The sequence below is a fragment of the Globicephala melas genome, chromosome 3 (genome assembly GCF_963455315.2).
Source record: "Globicephala melas chromosome 3, mGloMel1.2, whole genome shotgun sequence".
NCBI classification, from domain to species: Eukaryota; Metazoa; Chordata; class Mammalia; order Artiodactyla; family Delphinidae; genus Globicephala; species Globicephala melas.
The window spans coordinates 77,803,995-77,828,124 of NC_083316.1; the positions used below are offsets into that span (position 1 = coordinate 77,803,995).

Sequence of the window (24,130 nt, forward strand, 5' to 3'; positions counted from 1 at the left end):
AAATATTGTTAAAATGTCCATACTACCCAAAGCAGTCTATAGATTCAGTACAATCTCTATCTGTACTCCAGTGACATTTTTCATAGAAATAGAAAAAATAATCCTAAAATTTGTATGGAACCACCAAAGATCCCAAACAGCCAAAGCAATCTCAAAAAAGAAAAAGGTAGAGGCATCATGCTCCCTAATTTCAAACTATATTACAAAGATATAGTAATCAAAATAGTATGGTATTGGCATAAAAACAGACACATAGACCAATGGAACAGAATAGAGAACCCAGAGAATTCCCTGGCGGTCCAGTGGTTAGGACTCTGCGCTTTCACTGCTGAGGGCATGAGTTCAATCCCTGGTCAGGGAACTAAGATCCTGCAAGCTGCACGGCACAACCAAAAACAAAAAATTGAGAGACAGCCCAGAAATATGGTCAATAATTAATGATAAAGGAGCCAAGAATATACAGTGGGGAAAGGACAGTCTCTTCAATAAATAGTGTTGGGAACTGGACCTCTATCTCAAACCATACACAGAAATTAACTCAAAATGGGTTAAAGACTTGAATATAAGATCTGAAACCATAAAACTCCTAGAAGAAAACATAGGCAGTAAGCTCTTTGACATCAGTCTTAATAGAGATTTTTATGGACTTGACACCAAAAGCAAAGGCAACAAAAGCACAAAAGTAAAAACAAACAAGTATAACTACATCAAACGAAAAAGCTCTGCACAGCAAAGGAAAACATCAACAAAATGAAAGGCAACCTACTGAATGGGAGAAAATATTTGCAAATCATATATCTGATAAGAGATTGATACCCAAAATATATAAAGAACTAATACAACTCAACAGCAAAAAAAAATCCAAATGAAAAACTGGGCAGAGGATCTAAATAGGCAGTTTTCCAAAGAAGACATACAGATAGCCAAGAAGCATATGAAAAGGTGCTCAACATCACTAATCATCAGGGAAAGTGCACTATTGGTAGGAATGTAAATTGTTATAGTCACTATAGAAAACAGTATGGGATTCCTCAAAAAATTAAAACTAGAACTACCATATAATCCAGGAATTCCACTTCTGGGTATTTATCAAAAGAAAATGAAAACTAACTTGGGAACTTCCCTGGTGGTCCAGTGGTTAAGACATTGCCTTCCAGTGCAGTGGGGGCAGAGGTTCAATCCCCAGTTGGGGAGCTAAGATCCCACATGCCTCGCGGCCAACAAACCAAAACATAAAATAGAAGCAATATTGTAACAAATTCAATAAAGACTTTAAAAATGGTCCACATCAAAAAAATCTTTGAAAAAAAAATAACTTGAAAAGATATCTGCATTCCCATGTTCATGGCAGAATTATTTACAATAGCTAAGTTATGGAAACAACCTAAGTGTCCATTGATGGATGGATAAAAAAAATATGGTATATATACCCAATGGAATATTACTCAGCCATAAAAAAGAATGAAATCTTACCTTTTCAACAACATCAATGGACCTCGATTGCATTATGCAAGTGAAAAAAGTCAGAGAAAGATGAAAGCTCTATGATCTCACTTATATGTAGAATCTAAAAACAAAAACATGAGCTCATAGATTGGTGGCTGCCAGAGAGGTGAGGGATGGGGGAGTAGGTGAAATTGGTGAAGGTAGTCAAAAGGTACAAACTTAAAATATTTAAGTCATGGGACTGTTATGTAAAGCATGGTAATGACAGTCAATAAATACTGTATTGCATATTTGAAAGTTGCTAAGAGAGTAGATCTTTAAAGTTCTCATCACAAAAATTTTGTAACTATGTATGGTGATGGATTTTAACTAGATTTATTGTGTTATTCCACAATATTTATAAATATGGAATGCTTACGTTATACACCTGAAACTAATATGTCAATTATACCTCAAAAAAAGTGAAATCCATGAAAGATACAAGAAAACAGATTGATAATTAGTTGCTCATGCCATTATATCTGATTAAATATTTATTATTTAATACAAAGTACATACTCAAAAAATAGAAAGCACAGTAACCCTATATGCTGAGTGGATTAGCTGCCGGGTAAGCCCCCAAGTATAAGAGAAGGATGGATCACTGTGGAACGAATGGATACCATCCATGAACACCTATGTATTTTTTTTCTTCAATTATGCTGGCCTTCAAAAACAAAAATCCCCACAAAGTCTAGAGTAAAAAATTTAGAATCATTTAAGGTTATTTTTAGTTTATAAACTTTAAGGGGAAGAATTCAGTGTATGGGCTAAATGAGATACTTTAAAAGGACCATCTTATTTTCCCCTGCTGACTGCCATTTTTGCCCTTTTAATTCTGAAAAGCCTATTTCCTCATAAGCCTCTTCTGGTTGATCAGTTTTTGGCACTTAATCCAGAAAATAAAGAGCTCACTGATGGTTTTTGCTTGTCCTTCTAGGCAAAGGAGGAAACTTCCAAGCGAAAAGATGATGGAAAAAGTACAAGTTAAAGTTCACACTATTTGGTAAGTTTGGTGCTTGTTGTAAATGAAGACGATTGTACCTTCTACCAGCCTATGTGTTATAGGTGAGAGAAACGAAGTCCCCTTCTTGAGTATTTCATGTTCTCTTTATGCTATTGGCGTGAAATACACATTGCAAAATCTATAGAGTAATTCCCTGTAAAGTAATAAATGGTGCTATCGGAATGTTTAAAAACATTAATCTTGTAATTAAGAGCTCTTTAAGATATTAGGCCAGGCTCTTAAAGAAAATGACTATCTAAGTCTACTTGACTGAAACCCAAATGCTCATGACTGCAGGTTACTGGGGCAGAGCAGAACTGGCATGTTACATCTTATAGTGAAATGGCCTTATGATATAGATATTACCCAAAATACAAACACATTGTGGAGTGAGGAGAAGTACCCCCCTAGGGTCTGATGGTAATTAGAGTTTTGAGAATAGGGCAAATGAAAAGATTGACAACTTTTGTTCATCTTAGTTTGAGAAAGTAAAGCTCTGTGTTTGATTCTACTGTATGGTAACTAAAGAGCTGGTATGGACGAGGGAGTCTGTGAGATCTATCTTGAGAGCTGGGCCCTTATTAACTTCAGAGAGAACAGGTCTTATTCTAAACCATAAAAGCTTACAACCACTTGCTGCCAAAAACCTAAAAGAAATGAAAATGTAGGTTAAATTGGGTTAGGCTCTCTCACCGTGAATCCACTTTTATTTCCTACAAAGAGGGAGGTATACTGATTAGAACTGCTCCAAAGATTTTCCCCAAAATTATAAAAATAAATTTCTTTTAATTTTTGACTCTCATATCAACTTTAGTAAATTCCCCCTTAAATTTATTATGCCTGTAATAAGAAAATTACATATCAAATGCTTCACTGGATTTTCTTCTTTGAATTTTTCAAGGTATCCGCATATAAAATCTTCAGCTGGTCGATGGTGACTTCTGAAGAACAAAAGCCTTTGACAGCAGAAAAATTTTCTGAGTGGCTTCTAGACAGCAGTATTTGTTGAGTCTCTTGACATCCTAAACATTGTTTGTTACTCTTCTCCTGAAAAGAAACTGAATTTGTCTGGTTCACCTGTGTTATTCTACTGAGTACTGATAAACTTCGGATTTTTAAAAATTGTCTTCAGTTGGGAGAGAAAGGAGCTTTATATTTCTAAGAGATATATTTGATAGCTTCTTAAAGCAACACACACAAAAGGAAAAACCTTTGCAAACTTTTGCACCTTCTACCCTGTGCCTGTAAATCTCATTAGTATTTTCAATTTGCACTTAATTTTTTTGTTGTTAGCATTTGGAAAACAATGCTTTACATATTCTTCAGTATTCTGATTTCTCGTTACCCCTTTCCTCTTGGGCTTTTGAACTGTATTTGATGTTTCTTTGGGTTCATGTTTATAAGGCAAACATAAAATATCGTACATTGGGCACATGTCTCTTCTTGAGCTGCTAACAATAGATAACCTGGACAGACGAGGAAGCACTGCGCCCCTTTTCAGGCTGAACTCTTCTTTGCCAGAGGTTAGGACGTCAGCACAGGCCTACTGAGACTTGACTCGAGTCAGAAGAGCAAAACGCAGACTCTGCGTCTTGCACAGCAAGTTCCAAGAATAACAAAATCTAATTCTTAGAATACTCATATGGCTTGAACTCTGCTGGTTTACTGCATTAAGCTGGGCTTTCCAGCCTCTCTCTGTAAAACCTGAGCAGCAGTTGTTTGCTTAGAGCCATTGCCACATTAGTCTTGCACTGTACAGCATGTAGCTTAATGGAAGTTGGGTTTACCAAAAACACAAACTTCTGCTTAAAAATAAAGAAAAAGATCTTTTAAAAAATTTAAAAATCTGCTTTTCCTCCACAGCAATTTAAGAACTAGTGTCTGATATCCCACAACTTGGAATGGTTTCTCATACCTCTCTGAACGGTTTATGAATACAGCACCAGTGTCATTGATGAAATTAAATATTTATCAGATCCCATCTTTATTTCCTGATAGCGAATGCAGGAAAAAATATCAGGTACACATCATGAAACTGATTTGGAATTCCTTGTTTTCAGAGAGCACAGCCTTCCTCAGCATCTGTTTAAACTATTTATTAGGATTTAGCAACTTCACTAAAAATAAGTAATATCACCAATACCATCTAATGGGGTGGGAGGCAAGCAACAATAACCATACTGCTTATAATGGGCATCTAGTTTTGTTAATACGACCTAAAAGTTGTCTCCAAAAATCATGCATATACCTCTGAGATTTCAAACTGCATCCACTTCAAATGCTATGTCTCCATCCCATCAGAGATGCAGGCATTATTAGTCTAAATCTGGGAAATATAAGCCAGGATTATGGTGACTAAACAGACCTTTTCAAGGCACTAACAAGAAAATAAACTTTTCCTGAGGGATTTCAACTATGTGTCTATAGGTAGTACAAAGTGGTTTTGTTTAAAAAAAAAAAAAGTGAAACCTTTGACATTGACAGATGTGTTTGCAAGGATATGGCTGCAGTATTACTCATTTACATGCATACATATAAGTATTTTAAAATTACATACCAAAATCCAGACATTTAGGAAATACCTGTTAAAGTAAACATATAGTTAAGGTACTCAGAATATGCCTTTTTGTTTATTAGAAACGTGTTCAACACTTGGGTGTTTGCTAGTAATTAATGATGAGTTGAGTAAGCTACAGGATCTAAATCAGTCCTTTTTACCCATCTAATTTGGAGTAAATAACTGCAAATATTTGCTTAGAGGTAAATAACAATTTTTTATTACCAAAAAGGGTTTTGCACATTGTGTGGCAATATTGTGTCTCTTTAGAAAATGGACTTCTCTAAAAGCAAATGAAAATAGGTTCCTCAGGTGACCAAAACTGAAAACCACTATTTTCCATGTTTCATTAATCAAGATATAAGATGCAATTAAAGAAAAATATTTTACATTAAAATCTTGGCTTTGTATGTTTTTTTAGAAGAAAAACACCTGGGGATGGAAATTACCAGTGATTTCTGGTTTTAGTTCTCAAGCCATTAAGCCATGCAATATGTATAAAAATGGAATTGCAAAACACATTTACGTCCAGAAAAGATCCTCTATTCCATACTGTATTAGAAAAACACATTGACATTTTTCATATCATATTCCTTTATCATAAATTTTGCAATATATTAAAAAAGAAAACTCATAAAATACTTCAATTCCAATACAACACACTGTCTTCACTTACTTAGGCTAATATAAGCAAGTATTTTCCATTTCTTATCAATACCTTATCATTTACTAGAGACTGCAATGCCTTACTGGCAATAAGTGCCAATAACAACTTATTTAGAGTTCATAAACTGGGCCAAATAAGGAGCAAGGAGAGGAAGCCTCACCTACCTAAGGATCAAAAGCTCTGAGGTTCAACTTCAAATGAAAGGTTTCTCTTCCAGACCTGAACGCACTTGGCTTTTTCAGAAGAGACACTATTATTCAGGGTCCTGAGGACATAGATGGCACACTCAAATTAGGATTATCCGAGGAGGGTTCTATAAAAGGTTTCTGTGGAGTTTTTTGTTTGTTCTTTAAACAAAAATGTGAGCAGGATGTATGGAAACCACAAGTCCAGCCAGGACTAATTAAGCCAGGCTCCCACTTCACCCTTCACCCTGAAGGGATGTGAGGAGGAAGCACTTAGTAGAACGCACAGATGGAGAAGGCTTGTGGGAAAGAGGGCCACCTCCCTAGAGCTGAGACCTTCGGTGGAGGCCAGCCTGAGGCAACCTGCAAGGGAACCTGGGGAATAAACACCATCATCACCTACTCTCTCCCCAACCCCAGCTCTTATCTGCGCTCCTGGGAGGTCAACCAAAAGCCAGAGGCCAGGGAAGTCTCATGATGTGGCCCTCCAACAAGCCAGCCCCTGGGCACGCAGCCAGGGAGAGAAAGGTGGAAAGCGGATCCGGGCCCTCCTGGCTCAATCACTGCCCCAGGGGTTCATGGTTCAGTAGCCACTACCGTTCAGAGTCTTCCCAGGAGACTGACACAACAGTTTATGAATGACAAGCACGTGGGGAGCAGGGTGTGGGGACCAGGGGTTTGGAGACCACAGGGCTTAAGTATAAAATATAAAATAGAAGAATAAGGTACTTCACTTCTCCATAGTAGGGAACCCACCACTTGGGTTTACATTTGGGGGTAACACCTATAATGGAACACGTGGGGGCAATAACCCCCTGATGAAAAAGTTAACAGCCAGTCTTCATAAGAAGGGACGAATGAATAAGGAGTTGAAGGAGCAGGAAATATCTTCACTGGGTGCCAAGACAACCATCTCTATTTTTAAAATATTCACATTCAATAAAATTTCGGAGATTACACACCACAGGAACCAACAAGGAACGGATTGTTACAGCAGTTCAAGCTTTTCATTTTGTAGCCACACTCTGATTTTATCAAAATTCTTATCCATCCAACGTATGTTTTCCTCAATGGTTTCAATTGTTTGCTGGACACAACGGAGCTGAGACCCATTTTCCTTCAAAGAGCTGAAGAATTCTTTTACCTTGTGAGGAAAAATTGGTTTTTTAAAATTTTGTTTTATTAAGTTACACAAAGTTCAGGCTAGTTAAAAGAAAACTGAAGCCAAATTTCCAGCATTTTTCAAAATTCTACATAGAGAACAGGGCCAGGTGTCTGGATACGATTATGTACATAAACTTAAGCTCTATGAAATGAGCTCATGCCTCACGATGTCAAGTTTTGTGTTTTTTCTCTGCAGCTTTTTTATTTATTCACAGTTGCCAGATTCTAAAAGACTTCACTGTTTACCATTTCATAATTAAGTTTTAATCGCATGTATCTAATGTGTATTCTGTTATAGACACACAGATGCAAACTTAACTTTTTTAAACATAGCTGAAAAAGCAGAATGTGCAGAGTATCTTCTCTGCCAAGCAAAACAGTTTCAGCCACATACGTGCAGTCTTCCTCCATGGGCCTGGCCTTGTCTGTTATGATAGAAACACTGGGGAATGGGGTTCTTAGCAAGTTATGGTGGTAATACCCCAAACCTTGCCAATTTTTTTTATCCTAATCCACAATTGATGTATTGTTCCTTCAAGATGAAATCCACCCAAAGTTCCCCGTGGTTTTAAAGAGATAAGAATCGCTTGACTATCTCCTCAAAAATATCTTTGCTATTGTTTCACCGATGGGTACTTTATCCCCTTTAAGCTCACAAGAGGAATAGGTTGGCTTTGCAACAGCATTGACCATTGTGCTACTCTGTCTCACCTTCAAGTGTTCTTAAACTTTTCCCATACACTTCACGTTAATCCATCAATTTTTTGATTTCGTAGACAGGAAGAAAGTCTAAGCCAAGATACATTATTCATTCAGCATGGATTCCAGACAGTTAATTCCTTAAAAATCCATGTCATAACATCGTAAGTTTGGGGAAAGGAGGGGGGTAAGAATAGGCTTTTTGAAAGATCAAATTCCAATTTTAAATGATTCGGGGTTGTTTTAAAATTAAATCTCAGTAGAACTTTTCTGTGAGCTGAAGGCATGCCCTCCTACTATAGCAACTTAGAAAACACTTAACCCGCTTCACTGTCCCGCCTTAAACTGTAGCACAATCTACTGTTTTGTCTCTCAGAACTCAAGATTAATTAATAGGCAGTTTAAGAAGTAACTCTGGCAATATCCTGTGATAAACCATAATGGAAAACAATAAAAAGAATATGTGTATAGCTGAGTCACTTTGCCTATAGAGCAGAAATTAACACAACATTGTAAATCAACTATACTTCAAAAAAAAAATCACTCTGGGCACTCTTCAGTCAAACCACATCAATATTTTTACTAATTGGTCCAATTAATTAATTAATCCTGAAGAAGCCTACCATGATAGTACTGAAAAACAAGCCTGCAAGAGCTCTAACAAAGCCAGCTGTTAACCCCTGCCTGCCCTTCTACTTCTCCTGACCCCAATTTATCACTCCTATCTTCATCTGCCTTGGGAAATTCAGCATCTCAACTGAGTACGTATTTGATTCAAACCTGCCTCCTTGAGAATATTTTCTGTGCATATGGGTAGAAAACCAGATTTATGCTACTAGTTGGTGAGTAAATGATTAACTTCTCTGGGACTAGGATTCCTCCTTTGTGACACTGCAGAGCGTTGGTGAGGATGTCGTCGTGTAATGTGGGTGAAGTGCAGAACCTAAAGCCCAGCAGGTACCAGGGACTCCCCCTCACCCATTTCTTCATGAATCTCTACTCTGGTACTTATTCATTTCTCCGGCTTGATTACTGTGCGAGACACTGAGGATGAGGCAATGAATCAGGCAAGCACCCTACCCTCATGAAGCTTACAGTCTGCCTGGGGAGACAAGCAATGAACTCTGCTGACTCTACACTGCTGAGGAGAAAATAAACCGGGGCTATGATAGCAACTGGGGAGGGGGTGGCCTGCTTTCGACAGAGTGGTCTGGGAAGGTGACATCTGAGCTGGGGCCTCGAAAGGATAAAATGAACCCTTCCGGTCTAGAGTTGGGGAAAGAGCAAGCCAGGCAGAAGAAGAAAGCGCAGAGGCCTCGCGCAGGAGAAACACCTGGTGGCCCAGGAGCAGGCTGAGGGGCTGGAGTGGGCGAGACAGTGAACACAGGAGCATGTGAGAAAGGGCCGGAGAGGCGGGCAGGAGCCAGGTAAGGACTTTCTCATCCACATGGGAAGGAGAGGTTTGCGACTTCAAGAGTGACAGGCAGGGTTTCAAGACAGGGTCAGTCGTGGGTTGTTTTTCCGTTTTAAAGGTGGGAGATGGTGTGGTATTGGCAAAGTGGCAGGAGGGAGGCCAGTTAGGAAGGAGGCTGTCACCATAGGCCACACAAGAGGTGAGAAAGGCTCGGCCGGGGTAAGAGCAGAGAAGTGCACAGATGGGGTGTAGATGCCGGAAGCAGAGCCAACAGGACTTGGGATGAACTCGATGTGAGGGGAAGGAAGGGCTCAGGATGACTCCTGCATTGTAAATGTCAGTAGGACACTCTGCATTCGGACAACATCTCGGGCTCTTTCATTTACATGTCCTGCCACAGGGTTTCTGCACCCGAGGTTTCCTCTGCACACAGCACTCTCCGCCTAGATATCAGCATTTCCTTCAACATCTCCTCAAAGGTCCGCGAGTCATCCCACAGGACACAGCACCACTCCCTTACCCAGTCACTCGCTCTCCTTCCCTTGCCTTTTTCATCTTCAGAGCATGTAACTACCTGACATGAGTTGATCTGTCTGTAATTGTCTGGTTCCCCCAGTAAAATGTAAGCTCTATGAGGGCAGGGGCTTTGTCTATCCTGTTCGTCATTGTAGCCCTGGAACCTAAAACCACACCTGTTGTAGAGTAAGAATGTAATATGTCTTGAATGAATTCATGAGAAAATTAATGAAAGAACAAGATAATGAATGAAATGTTTTGTTGCTACAGACCTGGTCTATCTGGTCCCAGCCCATAGATGGCTCTGCTGTCATCACACAGAATATCTCTGCTGTAGACTTCGCTAGAATTCAGGCTTGAATTATTATGTGCAAGTTAATCTTACAAACCTGGGTGAGGCTACTGAAAAATTGGAGAAAAGGGTTGTGACATTTCTTTCCCATTTTCAAAGCACTCTCCATCGAGCTAGATCATGGTGTAACCAGACTACACAATGGAACCACCCCTAAAAAAGTTAATATTAGGCTCTCAGCTTTTATCTAACTGCACCATTTTTAAAACCATGTAAAATCTGCTCTACAGCTTTACTATAGAGAATATTATTATAGAAAAGCCACCGCAACAAAATGACCCATACAGCAAACTCCTCAGAAGTTTAAGACTGAGAGAAAAGTCTGCTTTTGTGGAAAACTTGTATGTTCCATGGTTCTCTCTTACCTGACAATAACGCATACTGTTTTCTCATCTTTCTTTGGCCGCTAGGAAGCTATGATAAACTTAGGGTACAACTGCAATAAATTATCCTCAGCATAAATCCCTCATACAATTTCCTTTCTGAACATTATGCAGCTTTTTGTTCTTTATTTTAGCATTATTTTATATATGGACCTTAAAAGTTGCCTAGAATTCTTTCTGAAAGTAGATGGTTCATAAGTAAGTAATAGGAAATCATGAGCTCAAATAGTGGAGAGCCTAGCTTCCAGACCTGCCTCTTTCAAAATAACTAGAGGATCACTTCAGTCACTTAAACCTCCGATAATCACTTGTAACATCCTAAACAGGGATTAAATGTCTAAAGTAATTTTTAAGCCCTAAAATTTTTAATGGCAGAGCTAAGACTTCTAAATGTGTTTGGGAAGAGGCACAGTTTTCAATGGTTTATTTGTAACTGATTTTTGCTCATGTCAAAAACACCACACTAAACAAAACACCCATCCAAAAAGAACGTTTACCAAGTGACCAAATCCACTTCTAACTCATCAGGCCCTTAAAGTATTTTGCCTACCTCATATTTATTAGATAATTGTCACTGAAGTTCAAAAAGAAAGCTTTTTATTTATTTATTTATTTTTTACCTCTTCAAGCCGTGCTCTTGTCGAGAACTGATTTGTTGTTCCCATTACCATGTAGGCTATGGAACCTGAGCCAAGTTCAAACCTAGAAATAGAAATTGTCAAAATGTATTGTGAAGTATTTGTTCATTCGACATGTGTTTTTAAGTGCCTCATATATGTGATAGCAATTAACTAAAAACTGGTTAGGCGTGAAAAAGATAAGACGTGATCCTTTGCTCCAATGGGCTAAGATCTAGTTGTAAAAAATCAACACACCAGCCGCTGAATAAAAGATGAAGTACCCAAAAGAAAATGACAGAAGCAGTAGGTGCTACAAGAGTTTGGGCAGATACAACAAGTGGAAGTACTAAACAGAAGACTTGCCTGAACTGTGCAGGCGGCTTCTGGTAGGTCACGGGGTGCGGGAAGAGATTATTCCAGATGGAGTGAAACACTTGACCATCCAGATCCATTAGTTAGCACTGAATTAGAGTTTCATATTTTCTAAGGGTATTTAAAGTACCTCTACTTCCTTTCTTCAGTCAAAAGAATCCCTTTAGATAATCACTGTTATTTTACAAACGTAGCTAAAACAGCCAGGTTTAGGAATTTTTGCCAGTCACAACACAATTTTGGGCACTACTTACTTTTGTACAAGTTTATTCCAATTTTCCCTCAGAAACTGCCAGGCCAGTGGATATCCCACTGGGTTTCTGCCGATAGTTCTAAGAATATCTGGAAACTCTTGAGTTTTTATTGTATCTCCCTTAAAACTTTGATCTAGTAGCCTAGAATGATTAAGACAAGAAGTGTTAGCAACGAAGAGGCCCTGAAAAAGTTCCAAACAACTTTAATAAAATAATTTGGGAAAGAAAAAAGCTGATCTGCCAATAATAAAGACACAAAAGATAAATAGGTTACCAGAGAAACTCCCTATAGCTACATAATAATAAAAACTAACATTTGTACAGTGTTTACAACACCGATTCTCATATATTCTCTCATTTGCTCACAAATGTAGCTGAGATAGATATATCCGGTGTAAATTTCTAAATGTGTTATTTTAAAGATATACGCAAATACATACTCCTTTAAATATTTTTCCTGACACCCGCTGCTCTCTAATTGTTTACCGTACACATTAGATGTGTGCCCTCTTGCATAAATGTTCCCAGCAGGAAATGCAGTTCCTGGCCAAGAGGACAAAAACAGATGCCAGAAGGATCTGATCTAATTTAATTCCTCTTGGCTACCTGAACATGAATGAATTACTTACCACTGAAGCTTTTCTTTATTGTGGGTAATACAGAGAGCAAATTCAATTTGGTGTTTCTCAGTACTGGACAATGACGATTGATATTTACTATAAAGAAAATCCCATCCTTCTGGGTTCTGGGCCCCTACAGCAAACACTGCCAAGGTCACATCGCTGGGCAGCCTGTGGAAAAGAACACACCCAGGGAGAGGCTGAGATGACGGAAGTGCGTTTGCATGCACGAGAGAGGCAGATTATGAAACGATAAACTGGACCCACAATCAGAGAAGCATGCCTGGAAATATAAACAAAAATAACTTCTTTCCCTCAGTAACACTTTAGGAAAGAAGCAAGAGAAAGTAACTGAAAGTAGGTTTTAAGTAGCCTTCTCAAAAATACATTGTGAAATGCCACTTCTATAAATACCTACATTTCTAACATACTTTAAGGATGCTGAGTGACTCAATAGGTGGTCACTTTTCAAGTCAAAAGAAGGAAATTCAAACTAGACTTAAAATGCAGTCCATGAACAAAAGTCAGGAATCCAATAGGACCACCTGTTTGTAAGCACTTTTATGAATAGAAGCATGTATATTGTTGGCTTAGTATTTCCTGGATAGGACTTAAGCCCCAAGTCTAAAAGGACCGAATCCCTGCCGCCCGCCTCCCCATTAACCAAACCCCCGGCCTCCTGTCAGGAACTTAAAACAGAAAGTTGAGCAATGCATAGATAAGTCTAAAAAACAAAAAATTATTTTCCCAAAAAGGACAGCAGGGGAGACTTGTTATACTTGTTTTTTCTCCCAACATTTAGCAATGATGGTGGAAAAATAAAAGATACCCCTTATCTGAACAAACCGGTTGTTCGATAAAAACAGACCTCAAATTCCCATTGGCTTCCTGCCACTGTCTGAAATAGCCTTCTGCCTTCTGCACACAGGGCTGGTACTTGCGCACACAGGCCAGGAGAAGCAGCTGACTCCGCAGCATTCGCTCTGAGATGGAACCCTCATCCGTCCAAGTCTGCTTATCAATGAGGTCCCTCAGCAGCCCGATGAGAAAGGCCTGTGGGAAAGCCACACATGTCACCAGTCCCGTCCCAAGTCATCTCATGGTTTATATAATCCAATACACCCTCAGGTGATGGGGATTATTTTTTAAAGCTTAGTCCAATTCATATTTCCAAAACCATGCAGTTGTTTATATTTAATTATAAAAGGGGTCAAAAGCAAGAAATGATGAACGATTTCAGTATTTGTGTAACAATCTTTTATAAATATATCCTTATCTACTTAAAATCAAGATGAACTGCCACTTTCAAAGCAAACTAACAGAGACAGTTGATATGACTAAATTTTGAGAGCAAATTATACAAGACGTCATTACATTTTGCCAAAAGGAGCAATTTTGTGCCTCTTGCTTAAGTACCTGAGTCCCAGAAAATCTTAATAGCAACTACCACAGTACAGAAGTAAAGTGACATAAACAATTAGCCTAATGAGGGAATGGCAAATCTGTGAAACTTAAGAACAGAATCTAACAGTGCCATGCCTATTTTTAGTGCCAAAATAAAACCAAAGTCTTCATTGGTCAACCCAAATACTGAGGTCATTGTGATTTTCTTTAAAATATATCAAGATATATATAAGATACATATATTATATATATATAATATACACCATGATAAGAACTCTTTTCCACACCTACACCAAAGCAAACCAGTTATCTAAAAACTATTCAACTTATTTCAGGCTTTTACCTTGAATTGAGTTTCCACTTCATTCATATCTCTTTTCTCCATTAACTTATACATAGGTATCAGTTCATTCAAACCTTGGAACACTGGCATGATTTCAGTTTCACGTTTCAAGTACAAGGTTAAATCCAAGGCTTTTTCAATGGATAGCTTTCCAATGCTGGTCAAGAGACACCAGGGTTAGCAGTTTAAAAGAAGATCCAGGAAATCAACTATTTGTTTCAAAAGTTATTTGAACAACCTTCCAGCAAAACATTCAATCAGATATAAACGCTCCCTTATAAATAATTACCTTTATACTAACATCTTTCCTGTCACATACATCACAACATGTGGCATGTTTACACTGTGAAGGAACTTTCTCAAATAATAGAGCTAGGGTTAACTAGCTCTATGAGTTGTGGTTAAGATGCGATGGGAACAGGTCAGCATCTATCCCTCTGTGAAACGTCGGACTGTGCTGAACTTGCAGAGTAAAATGGAAAATTTGATCAAAGATCCTTCAGGAAGCCTCACCTGAGACTGCCACTCAGTCACAAGTATGAGTCCCTGGAGTCAACACATCCTCGTCTCCATTTCAAAAAGAAACTGAATATAGATATCAATTCTTCATTACAGAGGGTTGGTGTTAAACATCTTAGTGGTAGGGTGCACGCTCATGTAAATAAACACAAAATCCCCTATGATGTCATCAGTAATGCGCTATGGAAGGGAATATTTAGGCAGGGCAGAAATGGCTAGATAATCAACCCCTATCTTTATTCCCCACTGCTTTCTGTCACCTCAAGAGGCCCAGGAAAGGAAGTCCACAACATTTAGAGCAGAGACACGTGGGGCTGAGAATTACAGTATTCCCTCCCACTTGGGTGATTCCCCTTAGACTTCAGTTCTACCTAAATATTGAAGAAGGTTGAGTTTTAGGCTTGGGGAACATTTCCTGAAAAGCCAATGTTATGGGGCAAAAAAAAAGAGTGAACACTATCCTCACCCACTCAAAGGTCACCTGGTTGGGCCACATTCTATGAGCCATAAAGATGCTATGCAGTTCAGCTATCCAGTTTGGGTGGGGTGGGAGTGGGGCGTGTGGATATCTCTCCTTTAGTCTGAGAGATGTAATGTCCACAACTTGGGCCTGGGCCACTTGGTCTTCCAAGAAGGCTTCCGGATTGTCAGAGACCCAGCGGGGAGAAACCTGATCTGTTACAGCAGGGCCAGAAAAAGCCGCAGGACTAGGCTTTAGGGACCAGGCAAAGGGCTTCTCCAGGATGTTGGTCTCCTGGTTTTCTACACTTTTGTCTCAGTCTGATCCGAGTCATTAATGATAAAGATTAAAATACAGATTCCTTACTTTTGCCTTACTCAGCGGACGCAGATAAGAGGTTAATCCTAAGACTAAAAGCAACCTTGAACTGTTAGAAGAACTTAGGAGAAAACACTCTTCAACTTATTAGCAATCACTTTCATCTTTAGAAATCAAGGATTTGAATGACAACAGCAGCTTTCAGAAACAAACCAAGACTGTGAAGAGCTTGTATTACCTGACAAGCTGAAAAGCATTGTTAATGAGACTGGCCCGATCACTACTGCTGATGGCCGTGTGTGTTCCTTTTAAAAGGCCAGTCAAAGAATCCCATCCATCATCCTCATAATGCACTATGTAATAGCCATTCATTCCAACATTAAATTTGATCCATTCCACCTCTTCTGGGAGGATGAGCACATCTAGAGCAAATAAAATAAATCATAGCTCCATTTTCTCTCTTGCCTGGAGAAAGCTTTTCTGATCAGAGACTGGACAAGGAAATTAAAGGCGAGTTTAATACTGAACAATTTTAATACTGAAATGAGTTTCATATTGAACACATTCCTTTTAGAAACCAGAAAACAGCATCCCAATAGACAAAAGCCAATACTAGTTTTAGACACTAATTTTGTGAGATTTATAGACCGATGAGAAGAATGCCATGTTTCAGGCCATATGTATGATATAACCCAGCAATGTTAAAGTAAGGGGAAATTTTCCCAAGTATCTCTTCTCCTCAGCATTACATAACTCAACTGTTTTAATCCCTATCTGGCAAGATACTGTCCTTCCTTTTTGGCAACCAGACAGTATTTTCAAACCTATATTCTTCACTAGAAATTGGGTCACAGATCTGCTTAAGATAAAGGCTGACCTGATCCTTTTTGTTTTAACCAAGATAAATAGCAAAGAAAACTTATTATCTAAGTCCTACACATTTCCATAGTTCCTTCTTGAAGAAAGCTAGTTAGTTCCACAACAAATTACCTGTTCTTGTCTTCAGCAAAAATCGCTGGACTGAGTCTGAGTTGCTGGTAATGAATGTCAGTGGGACGTGCCACAGGTACCTGCAAGAAAGGAGGATGGATTTGTTCATTTGCTGATTCACTGCAACAAGCAGTTCTTAAATCTCCTACCACGCTCCGGGCACTGGCTCATTTAAAGAAGGATGGTACCCAAAACTGCTACTGTAAAGAGCTCAAAACATCCCCAGCCCATTTTCCAGCTTTGTAGGAGTGGCCAGCTGGGGCACTATTCATTCTTCTTGGACTCCTTGAATAGAGCTAGGAATTTGGGCTCGAGTGAGCCCTGACAGCCTGCGCAGTGATTGCCTCAAGGGATCTCAGGGTGCCTAACTTTAAAAATGTGACCACTAGTAATGGCAGAAATTGATAGCATGTGCCTTCTAAATCATATACTCAGAAGAACACAGCATCGCTTCTGTGGAATTCCTGCCAAGGATGCATAAGCTGAACCTGATCGTGAAGAAACAGCGGAAGACCCAAATTAAAGGACATCCTCTAAAATAGCTAGCCTGTACTCTTCAAAAATATCAAGGTCAAGAAAGACAGACTGAGGAACTGTTTCAGAAAAAAAGAACTAAAGAGATGTGAACAGTAATACAATGTGATCCTATGTAAAATCCTGAACCAGGTTTCTTTCTTTTGCTATAAAGATATTATTAGGACCACTGAGGAAAGTTGAATAAGGTTGATACATTTGATAATAGTATTTATCAAGTTCACTTCATAATTTTGATAAAGGTACCGTGGTTACATAAATGAATTCTCTTGTTTTTTAGGAAATACGACACTGAAGTATTTCAGGGTAAAGAGGAAATCATGTCTCCAACTTACCCTCAAACATTTAAAAAATATATATATGCCATATATATATAGAAAGAAATAAAGATCATATTTTTTGGAACTGTTTGATATTTTAGGTTATATGGAGAGAGAGAGAAAACAAGTGTGGTAAAGAGTTAACACATATCTGCGCAAAGAATATATGGAACTCTTTGCTCTCTCCTTGTATTTTCTCCATAGGTCTGAAATTATTTCAAAATAAAAAGTTTTGTAAATAGTGTCCATCCAGGGTCAGTCCAGTTGCAGTGTCTCATTTCCAGTGATGTCCTCTGTAGTGTTAAGCTGACAAACAGGTTCTGGGATCTAACTCAAGACTTCCAAAGAAGAGAATGGAGTCTCTTGTATTTCCCAGAAATCACCTAAATGTTTATGTCCTTAGCTCCAACCCAAATGCCAGGCACTATTGTAACTAAGTGGCAAATGCTTCTACTGGAGTTGATTTCAAGCCAGTAACTGGAAATTACCATCATATCTAACTACAAACCATGAGAATGTTAAAATAATTATACATCATCTTCATCCTTTTGAATAGATGGTGGTGGATAAGTCAAATTCCTAGGATATATAGATTTGATTAAAATATTTTAGCAACAAAGTTAAGGGCACTACTTCAAAAATAAGGGTTCACCCTACAAGACAGATGTTACCTAGGCAACAAAATGAGTTTCTCTCTGTGAACGTTACCCAGTTTCTGGGGCGTCGTCCGGGCCTTTCACATAGTGCTCTTGCTTCATGTGTACATTCCTCCCTCTCACGGTGATGGTTATCAGGGGAAAGCCCTTCTGAAGCGTCCAGGTGTTCATCATGGTTTTCACATCAAGGCCTTCCTGTCGCCAGTGCTGGTTTATAAGAAAAAGGCAGACGCGTGACCCACTTGGACCCAACTCTAGGAAAAGAAAGAACCCAAGCTTGTGCTCACAGCGCTGCAACCAGTGAAGCTCTTCTGCGTCCCTTCCCCTGCTCCCTTCCCCCGCTGTCTCCAGCCACTGTATGCCCATTAAAGCACTGACTGTTTACTTTTCATTCTCTTTCTGTACACATAGATGTCTTGAGAACAGGTACCACACCTGGTTCTCCTGGGCAGACCTTAGCTTGGCACCAGGCACAAAGCAGGAGTGTGAATGAATGCAGGGGGAGAAGGGACAGAAAGTGGCCACGCGTTCAACACCTGCATAACGATGCTGGCTCTCAGACAAGCAAGGTGGGGAAAACATGTCCCATCAAGAGCCTGTACTTCCCAAGCGATAACACCGACATGGCTCACACTTAACAGATGGCCGTGAACTCAAACAAGGATCTATTCTTTGATACTAAAAGTTTTCAAAAAATATTTAAGAGCTAATAAAAGGATAAAACGTACTACAGGACACATCTAGTAACTACTGAATAAAGCTGTCTCTAAAAGCAAAAAAGCCAAGAAAAGAAAAATCTGGTGGATAAAATCCTGTTGGATCTCCAGACTCACCCTCAGCTACCTATGAAAATACTCCACAAGGCCAGATAAACAGAGACTCAGACTGTTTTGTGATTCAGGTGTTATGAATTCTTTATAGTTTAGCAGTTAAAGACATGAGTTAGATCTAAATTCAAATCCCCACTCTACAATTTACTAATCATATGCCTTTGGATTTCCTATTCCCATCTGTAAAAACAGGGATAACAGTACTCGCTCATAGGCGTGTTGTGAAGAGTAAAGCAGATGATACACGTAAGTGCCTCAAACGTGCCTGAAACATAGTAAGCGCTCAAGAATGCTCCCATCATATGTTTTTTCACAAATGAAGAGCTATGGAAACGATCGACATGGCCTGATGGATACAGTCCTGACCTACCACAGAAACATGTCATAAATCCACTGCTTTACAGAGAGTGAAGCTGAAGAAATTAGTATCAGTGAGATGTGGTACCAAAGAAGGTTGGACAACTCCCTTGCGTAGATAGATATAAGAAAAATTGTGGAAGTCTGTCAGTCTGGTATAGTTTAAACGCAGCCTTATCTATAGAGAGACTGATATCATCAAGGACCTCGGAAAGTTCAGCACAGAGCTATCTATCCTTCAAACAAAACGGAGTCAAAGAATGTGCTTCGGGGGAACGTGTACAGATGTAAAAACTTACTGAAGATGAAGATGAATGTTCACCTCTAGAACAAAATCCATCCATTTGTTGCGTGCCATCTGTAGGGCAAATCTAAAAACCAAAAATAAACACATCACTCAGTTCTGTAAAACACACTCACGATTCTTCTCAGAGGGATTAATGTGGTGCAGAGCAAAAACAAAACAAGATAATAGGCCTGTCAGTCCCAAACACAGAGATACACAAAAACATACTCACACTTGCCATACTATTCCAAAGGTCCTCGTTTTTTGTGTTTTTATAGCTATACTTCTGCAGATAATTTACAATACCACTTTTAAATGCATCGGCACCAAGATAATCCCGCAGCATATTCAGAACACAAGCTCCCTGAAAAGACAACGTAAATAACTGTTAGCTGTAGTTTGCCTCCATCTAATCTACCCTCACACTATTTTGGAGTCATTCTTTAAAATGCAGATACAGTAACCTTTTTAGTGTCTAGCAATTCAGGGAACAATTAGAGAAAGTGGGTTAAACCTGGACCTGTTGAGGCAGGGGATCAACATGACTGTTTATGCTTTTAGTCCACTGGAACCGTTTTCTATCACTAACCAAGCCTCCCCAACATCTGCGACCTTCCATTATTCACAGGTGAGTGGACAACGTACAGACTAAAACTGAACTTGAACGAACCACCACGTGGCTCTCCTACTGCCGCTCTGGGGTGGGAGTGGGGAGGGGTAGAAGCAAAGGTGAGTAACCGGTGAGGAATCTTGGAGCCCAGGCAGGCTTGAGCAAAGAGAACTGGCAGGGCAAGAGTAACAATGAGAAAGGGAGCAAGAGAATTCCTAAATACTCTGCATTCCCCTGATAAGAGCTCTTCTCCCCTCCACTCCCATTCTTGTAGATCATGGGTCACAAACTCAAATGCCTCCAGTGGTCAGACAGGTGACAAACGAGGGAAGTAGTCCAAGGATAAAAAAATGTTCTTTTACGTTCTTTGTTTCCCCCTGAACTTTGCATACAACTAACCACCAAGGACTCTTCCTTCCTTCCTCCATCCCTGTCTCTCAACAACCACCCTCTTTCAAGTCTTCTTTTCCTAAGAAATCATGATTCCCTCTTCCGAGAAAGCCCTTTCTACATTCTTTACTTCCTGAAAAGCCCCATTTCATCTATTTTCTTAATTAATTTTTATTGGAGTATGGTTGCTTTACAATGTTGTGTTAGCCTCCACTGCACAGCCCAATTCATCTTTAAGACATAACTCAAAATCTTCTTTTCCAGGAAAATTTCTTAGGTCCCCCCTAGGCAGAGGTAGTCTCTCTCTGGTTCTAGGGGATCATAGAGTCACTAGATAGGCAAGGCCCAGGTCCCTGAATGTCTACATGGTGTGCATATTCCTGCCAACAGGACTGGTGTTTTTTTTGAGGTATAATTGACATATAACATTAGTTTCAGGTGTACAACATGAATCAATACTTGTATATAGTGCAAAATGATCACCACAATACACCTTGTTAACATCCATCATTACACAGTTACAAATTTTTTTCTTGTGAGGAGGACTTTTAAGATCTACTTTTAGCAACTTCTGAATACACAATGCAATATTATTAACTATAGTTGCCATGCTGTACATTATATCCCTATAATGTATTTTATAACCTGGAAGTTTGTACCTTTTGACCTCCTTCATCCATTTCACCTACCGCCACCCCTCGCCCCTGGCAACCACCAATCTATGAGCTCATTTTTTGTGTGTTTGTTTTTACACTTAACATATAAGTGAGATCATACAGGATTTGTCTTTCTGACTTATTTCACTTAGCATAATGCCCTCAAGATCCATCCATGTTGTCACAAGTGCCAAGATTTCCTTTTTTATGGCTGAATATTGCACTGTGGAATGGTCACTTACGGAAACAATTATCTTGGCTGTTGTAAATAACACTGCCTGGAACGTGGGAGTGCACATAACTCTTTAAGCTAGTGATTTTTGTTTTCTTTGAATAAATACCCAAAAGTAGAATTGCTGGATATGATAGCTTTATTTTTTAATATTTTGTTTTCCACAGTGGCTGGACCAATTTACATTCCCACCACAGTGCACGAGGGTTCCCTTTTCTCCACATCCTTGCCAACACTTGCTATTTGTCTTTATGAGATGAGCCATTCTGACCAGCGTGAGGTGATGTCTCATTGTGTTTTTTGTTTTGTTTGTTTTTTTTTTTGCGGTACGCGGGCCTCTCACCGTTGTGGCCTCTCCCGCTGCGGAGCAGAGGCTCCGGACACACAGGCTCAGCGGCCATGGCTCACGGGCCCAGCCGCTCCACAGCATGTGGGATCTTCCCGGACCGGGTCACGAACCCGTGTCCCCTGCATCGGCAGGCGGACTCTCAACCACTGCACCGCCAGGGAAGCCCTCTCATTGTGTTTTGATTTGCATTTCCCCAATGATTAGTGATGCTGAGCACCTTATCATGTACCTATTGGCCATCTGTTTGTCTTTGGAAAAGTTTCTATTCAGTTCCTCTGCTCCTTTTAAAATCAGATTGTTTTCTTTAGTCATTGAGTTGTATGAGTTCTTTATATATTTTGGATATTACCCTTGTCAGACATATGGTTTGCAAGTATTTTCTCCCATCCAGTAGGCTGCCTTTTCATTTTGTTGTTTTTTTGTGCAGACAGCTTTTAATTTGATGCAGTCCCACTTGGTTTTTGCTTTTGTTGCTTATGCTCTTATACTTTTGGTGTCATATACCATAAAAATCACTGCTAAGACCCATGTCAAGAAGCTTTTTCTCTCAGTTTTTATGAGTATTATGGTTTACAGTCTTAACATTTAAGTCTTTAATCCATTTCAAGTTAGTTTTCGTGAATGGTGTAAGATAGTGGTACAGTTTCATTATTTTACATGTGGTGTTGGGAGAACTAAATGATCATTTTTTTAAGAGACTCTCCATTCCCCATTGTATATTCTCAGGTCCTTTGTCATAAATTAACCATATATGCATGGGTTGATTTCTGGGCTCTATTCTGTTCCATTGATCTATGTGTGTGTTTATATGTCTGTTTTATGTCTGCTTTTATCTCCTCTGCACTATTGGTGGAAACATGCAAACAAGATATACTTTTCCATTTGCTACACATAAAACAGCCAAGCATAATGATAAATGACACATTCTCTGCCAAGCATAATGATAAATGACACATTCTCTGCCTTGGTGAGGATAACAGAAACGGTTGGGAATGGAAGGGAAAGTGGAAAAGCAGAACTCTGATCTCATAAAGGAGCCATGACTTAGCTCCAGTCTACGCTGCTAAGGGAAATATAGGCCTGGTATGACCAGAATCCTTTTTCCCTCCAATCGAAGCCAAAAATCTGGATTTTTATTTAAAATCTCCCAATTATTATATGTTGGCAACAATTTCCAATTCTTTTATTAAACACATTGTGCAGGACAACTGTTTCTGAAGGCACCAAAAGCTATACAAGGGCAGAGGCTTTTGCCTGGTACACAGTTGATGCTCGATCAAGACCTATTTATTGAAGGATAAATAAAAAGCTTCTGTAGGCCATGAATATTCAACTTAAGAGAGTAAACAAACTGACCACAATATAATCTTTAGGATTTTAAGCTAAACTTCAAGTTAGGCCTAAAAGAGTTAACTCTGGGCAGCATGGGTGAGAAGAGAAGGAATTCAATCTGGGCTAGTCCTTATGAAGGGAAAGTCACCCCAAAACACTATCTATAACCTCTCCACCCCACATTTTTAAGTGTAGGGTCCAAACTGTACCCTTATAATCCATTTTTACCTTTTCATAAGAAACTTCATCAAATAGCTCCCGAATCTGAGCAGGATTCTCCACAGGTGTGGACACAGGGTGTGAGGAGTTTAATGCATCTACCTCCATAGCATTAAAACACTTATCAAAGAAATAATCTTCCTATTGAGACACAAAAAAAGACAACATCACCAATGATTTACATTTACTTGAAAAAAATACGAAATGAGGATGGTCTGACCTGGGATAATAGGTTCACACTCTCAATTTCTAATCTAACCTTTTCCATATTTATAGAATTTACAAAATTAAATAGAATTACTATCTTCTAAAGAACAGCCAAGAAACAGTGATCTTAGATCAACACTGAAATTTTTGTTTAAATACTTATCACCTTAGAATAAAGAAAATTTCCTATTAAAAAGAAAAACATTATGCCTACAGTCCAACAGTGCCAAAATCAGAAACTAAAATGTATAGTGATTTAAGTATCTCCAATCATCATCTATACTATTTTAAAGCAAAGAAATTTAGCTTTAAAACCATGTAGTGAAAGAAAAAGTAATGAAAAACAAATCCCAACTATAACCTGATTAGGGCATATTATCCAATAGAATAATATCCATATGTAATCATTTTTATTATTAAAGACTATGTGGAAACAGGAAAATATTTATGATCCACTCTAGTGTAATAATTATATGTACATTATAATTATAACTACATAAAAGTTATGTGTATTGGAAGATGAAAATGGGATACGAATATGTCCAAATGAAAATTATAATATGATAAAGGATTGCTTTTACATAAAGTTTCTTTTTAATTTTACTGCATTTGATTTTCACAAGTTAAACACATGATTTTTAAAGTCAACACGTAGAGGTTCCAAAGCATTAAGTCTGTGACCCATGAGTCTAGGTTCTTATACAATCAAATGTACAATGATCTTAAACATAACTCATTTCATCTGGCAACCAGGACCCTATTGAAATAACAATCTGTACCTAATACTTCTTCAGTGAGCAACCCGAAGGTTGGGGAAGTGATAT

The 24,130-nt window shown here is 38.9% G+C and overlaps 2 protein-coding genes across 16 annotated transcripts in view; one reads left to right on the top strand and one right to left on the bottom strand.

The window, feature by feature from the left end:
• The window catches only part of CAST (calpastatin), a 133,006-nt gene extending 127,567 nt beyond the window's left edge, over positions 1–5,439 (top strand). For all 13 annotated transcript variants that reach the window (XM_060296040.1, XM_030848209.3, XM_060296036.2 and 10 more), the window contains 2 exons: positions 2,426–2,491; positions 3,393–5,439. In XM_060296040.1, the coding sequence (XP_060152023.1) occupies positions 2,426–2,476 (51 nt within the window). In that variant the 3' untranslated portion in view covers positions 2,477–2,491; positions 3,393–5,439. The remainder of the gene's footprint in view (positions 1–2,425; positions 2,492–3,392) is intronic.
• Positions 4,922–24,130, bottom strand: part of ERAP1 (endoplasmic reticulum aminopeptidase 1) — a 34,359-nt gene continuing 15,150 nt past the window's right edge. For 2 of the 3 annotated variants that reach the window (XM_030848199.3, XM_060296034.2), the window contains exons 8-19: positions 23,109–23,240; positions 19,544–19,675; positions 19,325–19,396; positions 17,891–18,045; positions 16,329–16,408; positions 15,577–15,760; positions 14,042–14,198; positions 13,163–13,347; positions 12,304–12,465; positions 11,675–11,815; positions 11,049–11,130; positions 4,922–7,044 (exon numbers count right to left, since the gene is read on the bottom strand). In XM_030848199.3, coding sequence (XP_030704059.2) covers positions 6,889–7,044; positions 11,049–11,130; positions 11,675–11,815; positions 12,304–12,465; positions 13,163–13,347; positions 14,042–14,198; positions 15,577–15,760; positions 16,329–16,408; positions 17,891–18,045; positions 19,325–19,396; positions 19,544–19,675; positions 23,109–23,240 — 1,638 coding nt within the window. In that variant the 3' untranslated portion in view covers positions 4,922–6,888. Of the gene's footprint in view, positions 7,045–9,965; positions 10,096–11,048; positions 11,131–11,674; positions 11,816–12,303; positions 12,466–13,162; positions 13,348–14,041; positions 14,199–15,576; positions 15,761–16,328; positions 16,409–17,890; positions 18,046–19,324; positions 19,397–19,543; positions 19,676–23,108; positions 23,241–24,130 lie in introns of all 3 variants that reach the window. The other variant, XR_011377327.1, reaches the window with a different exon arrangement.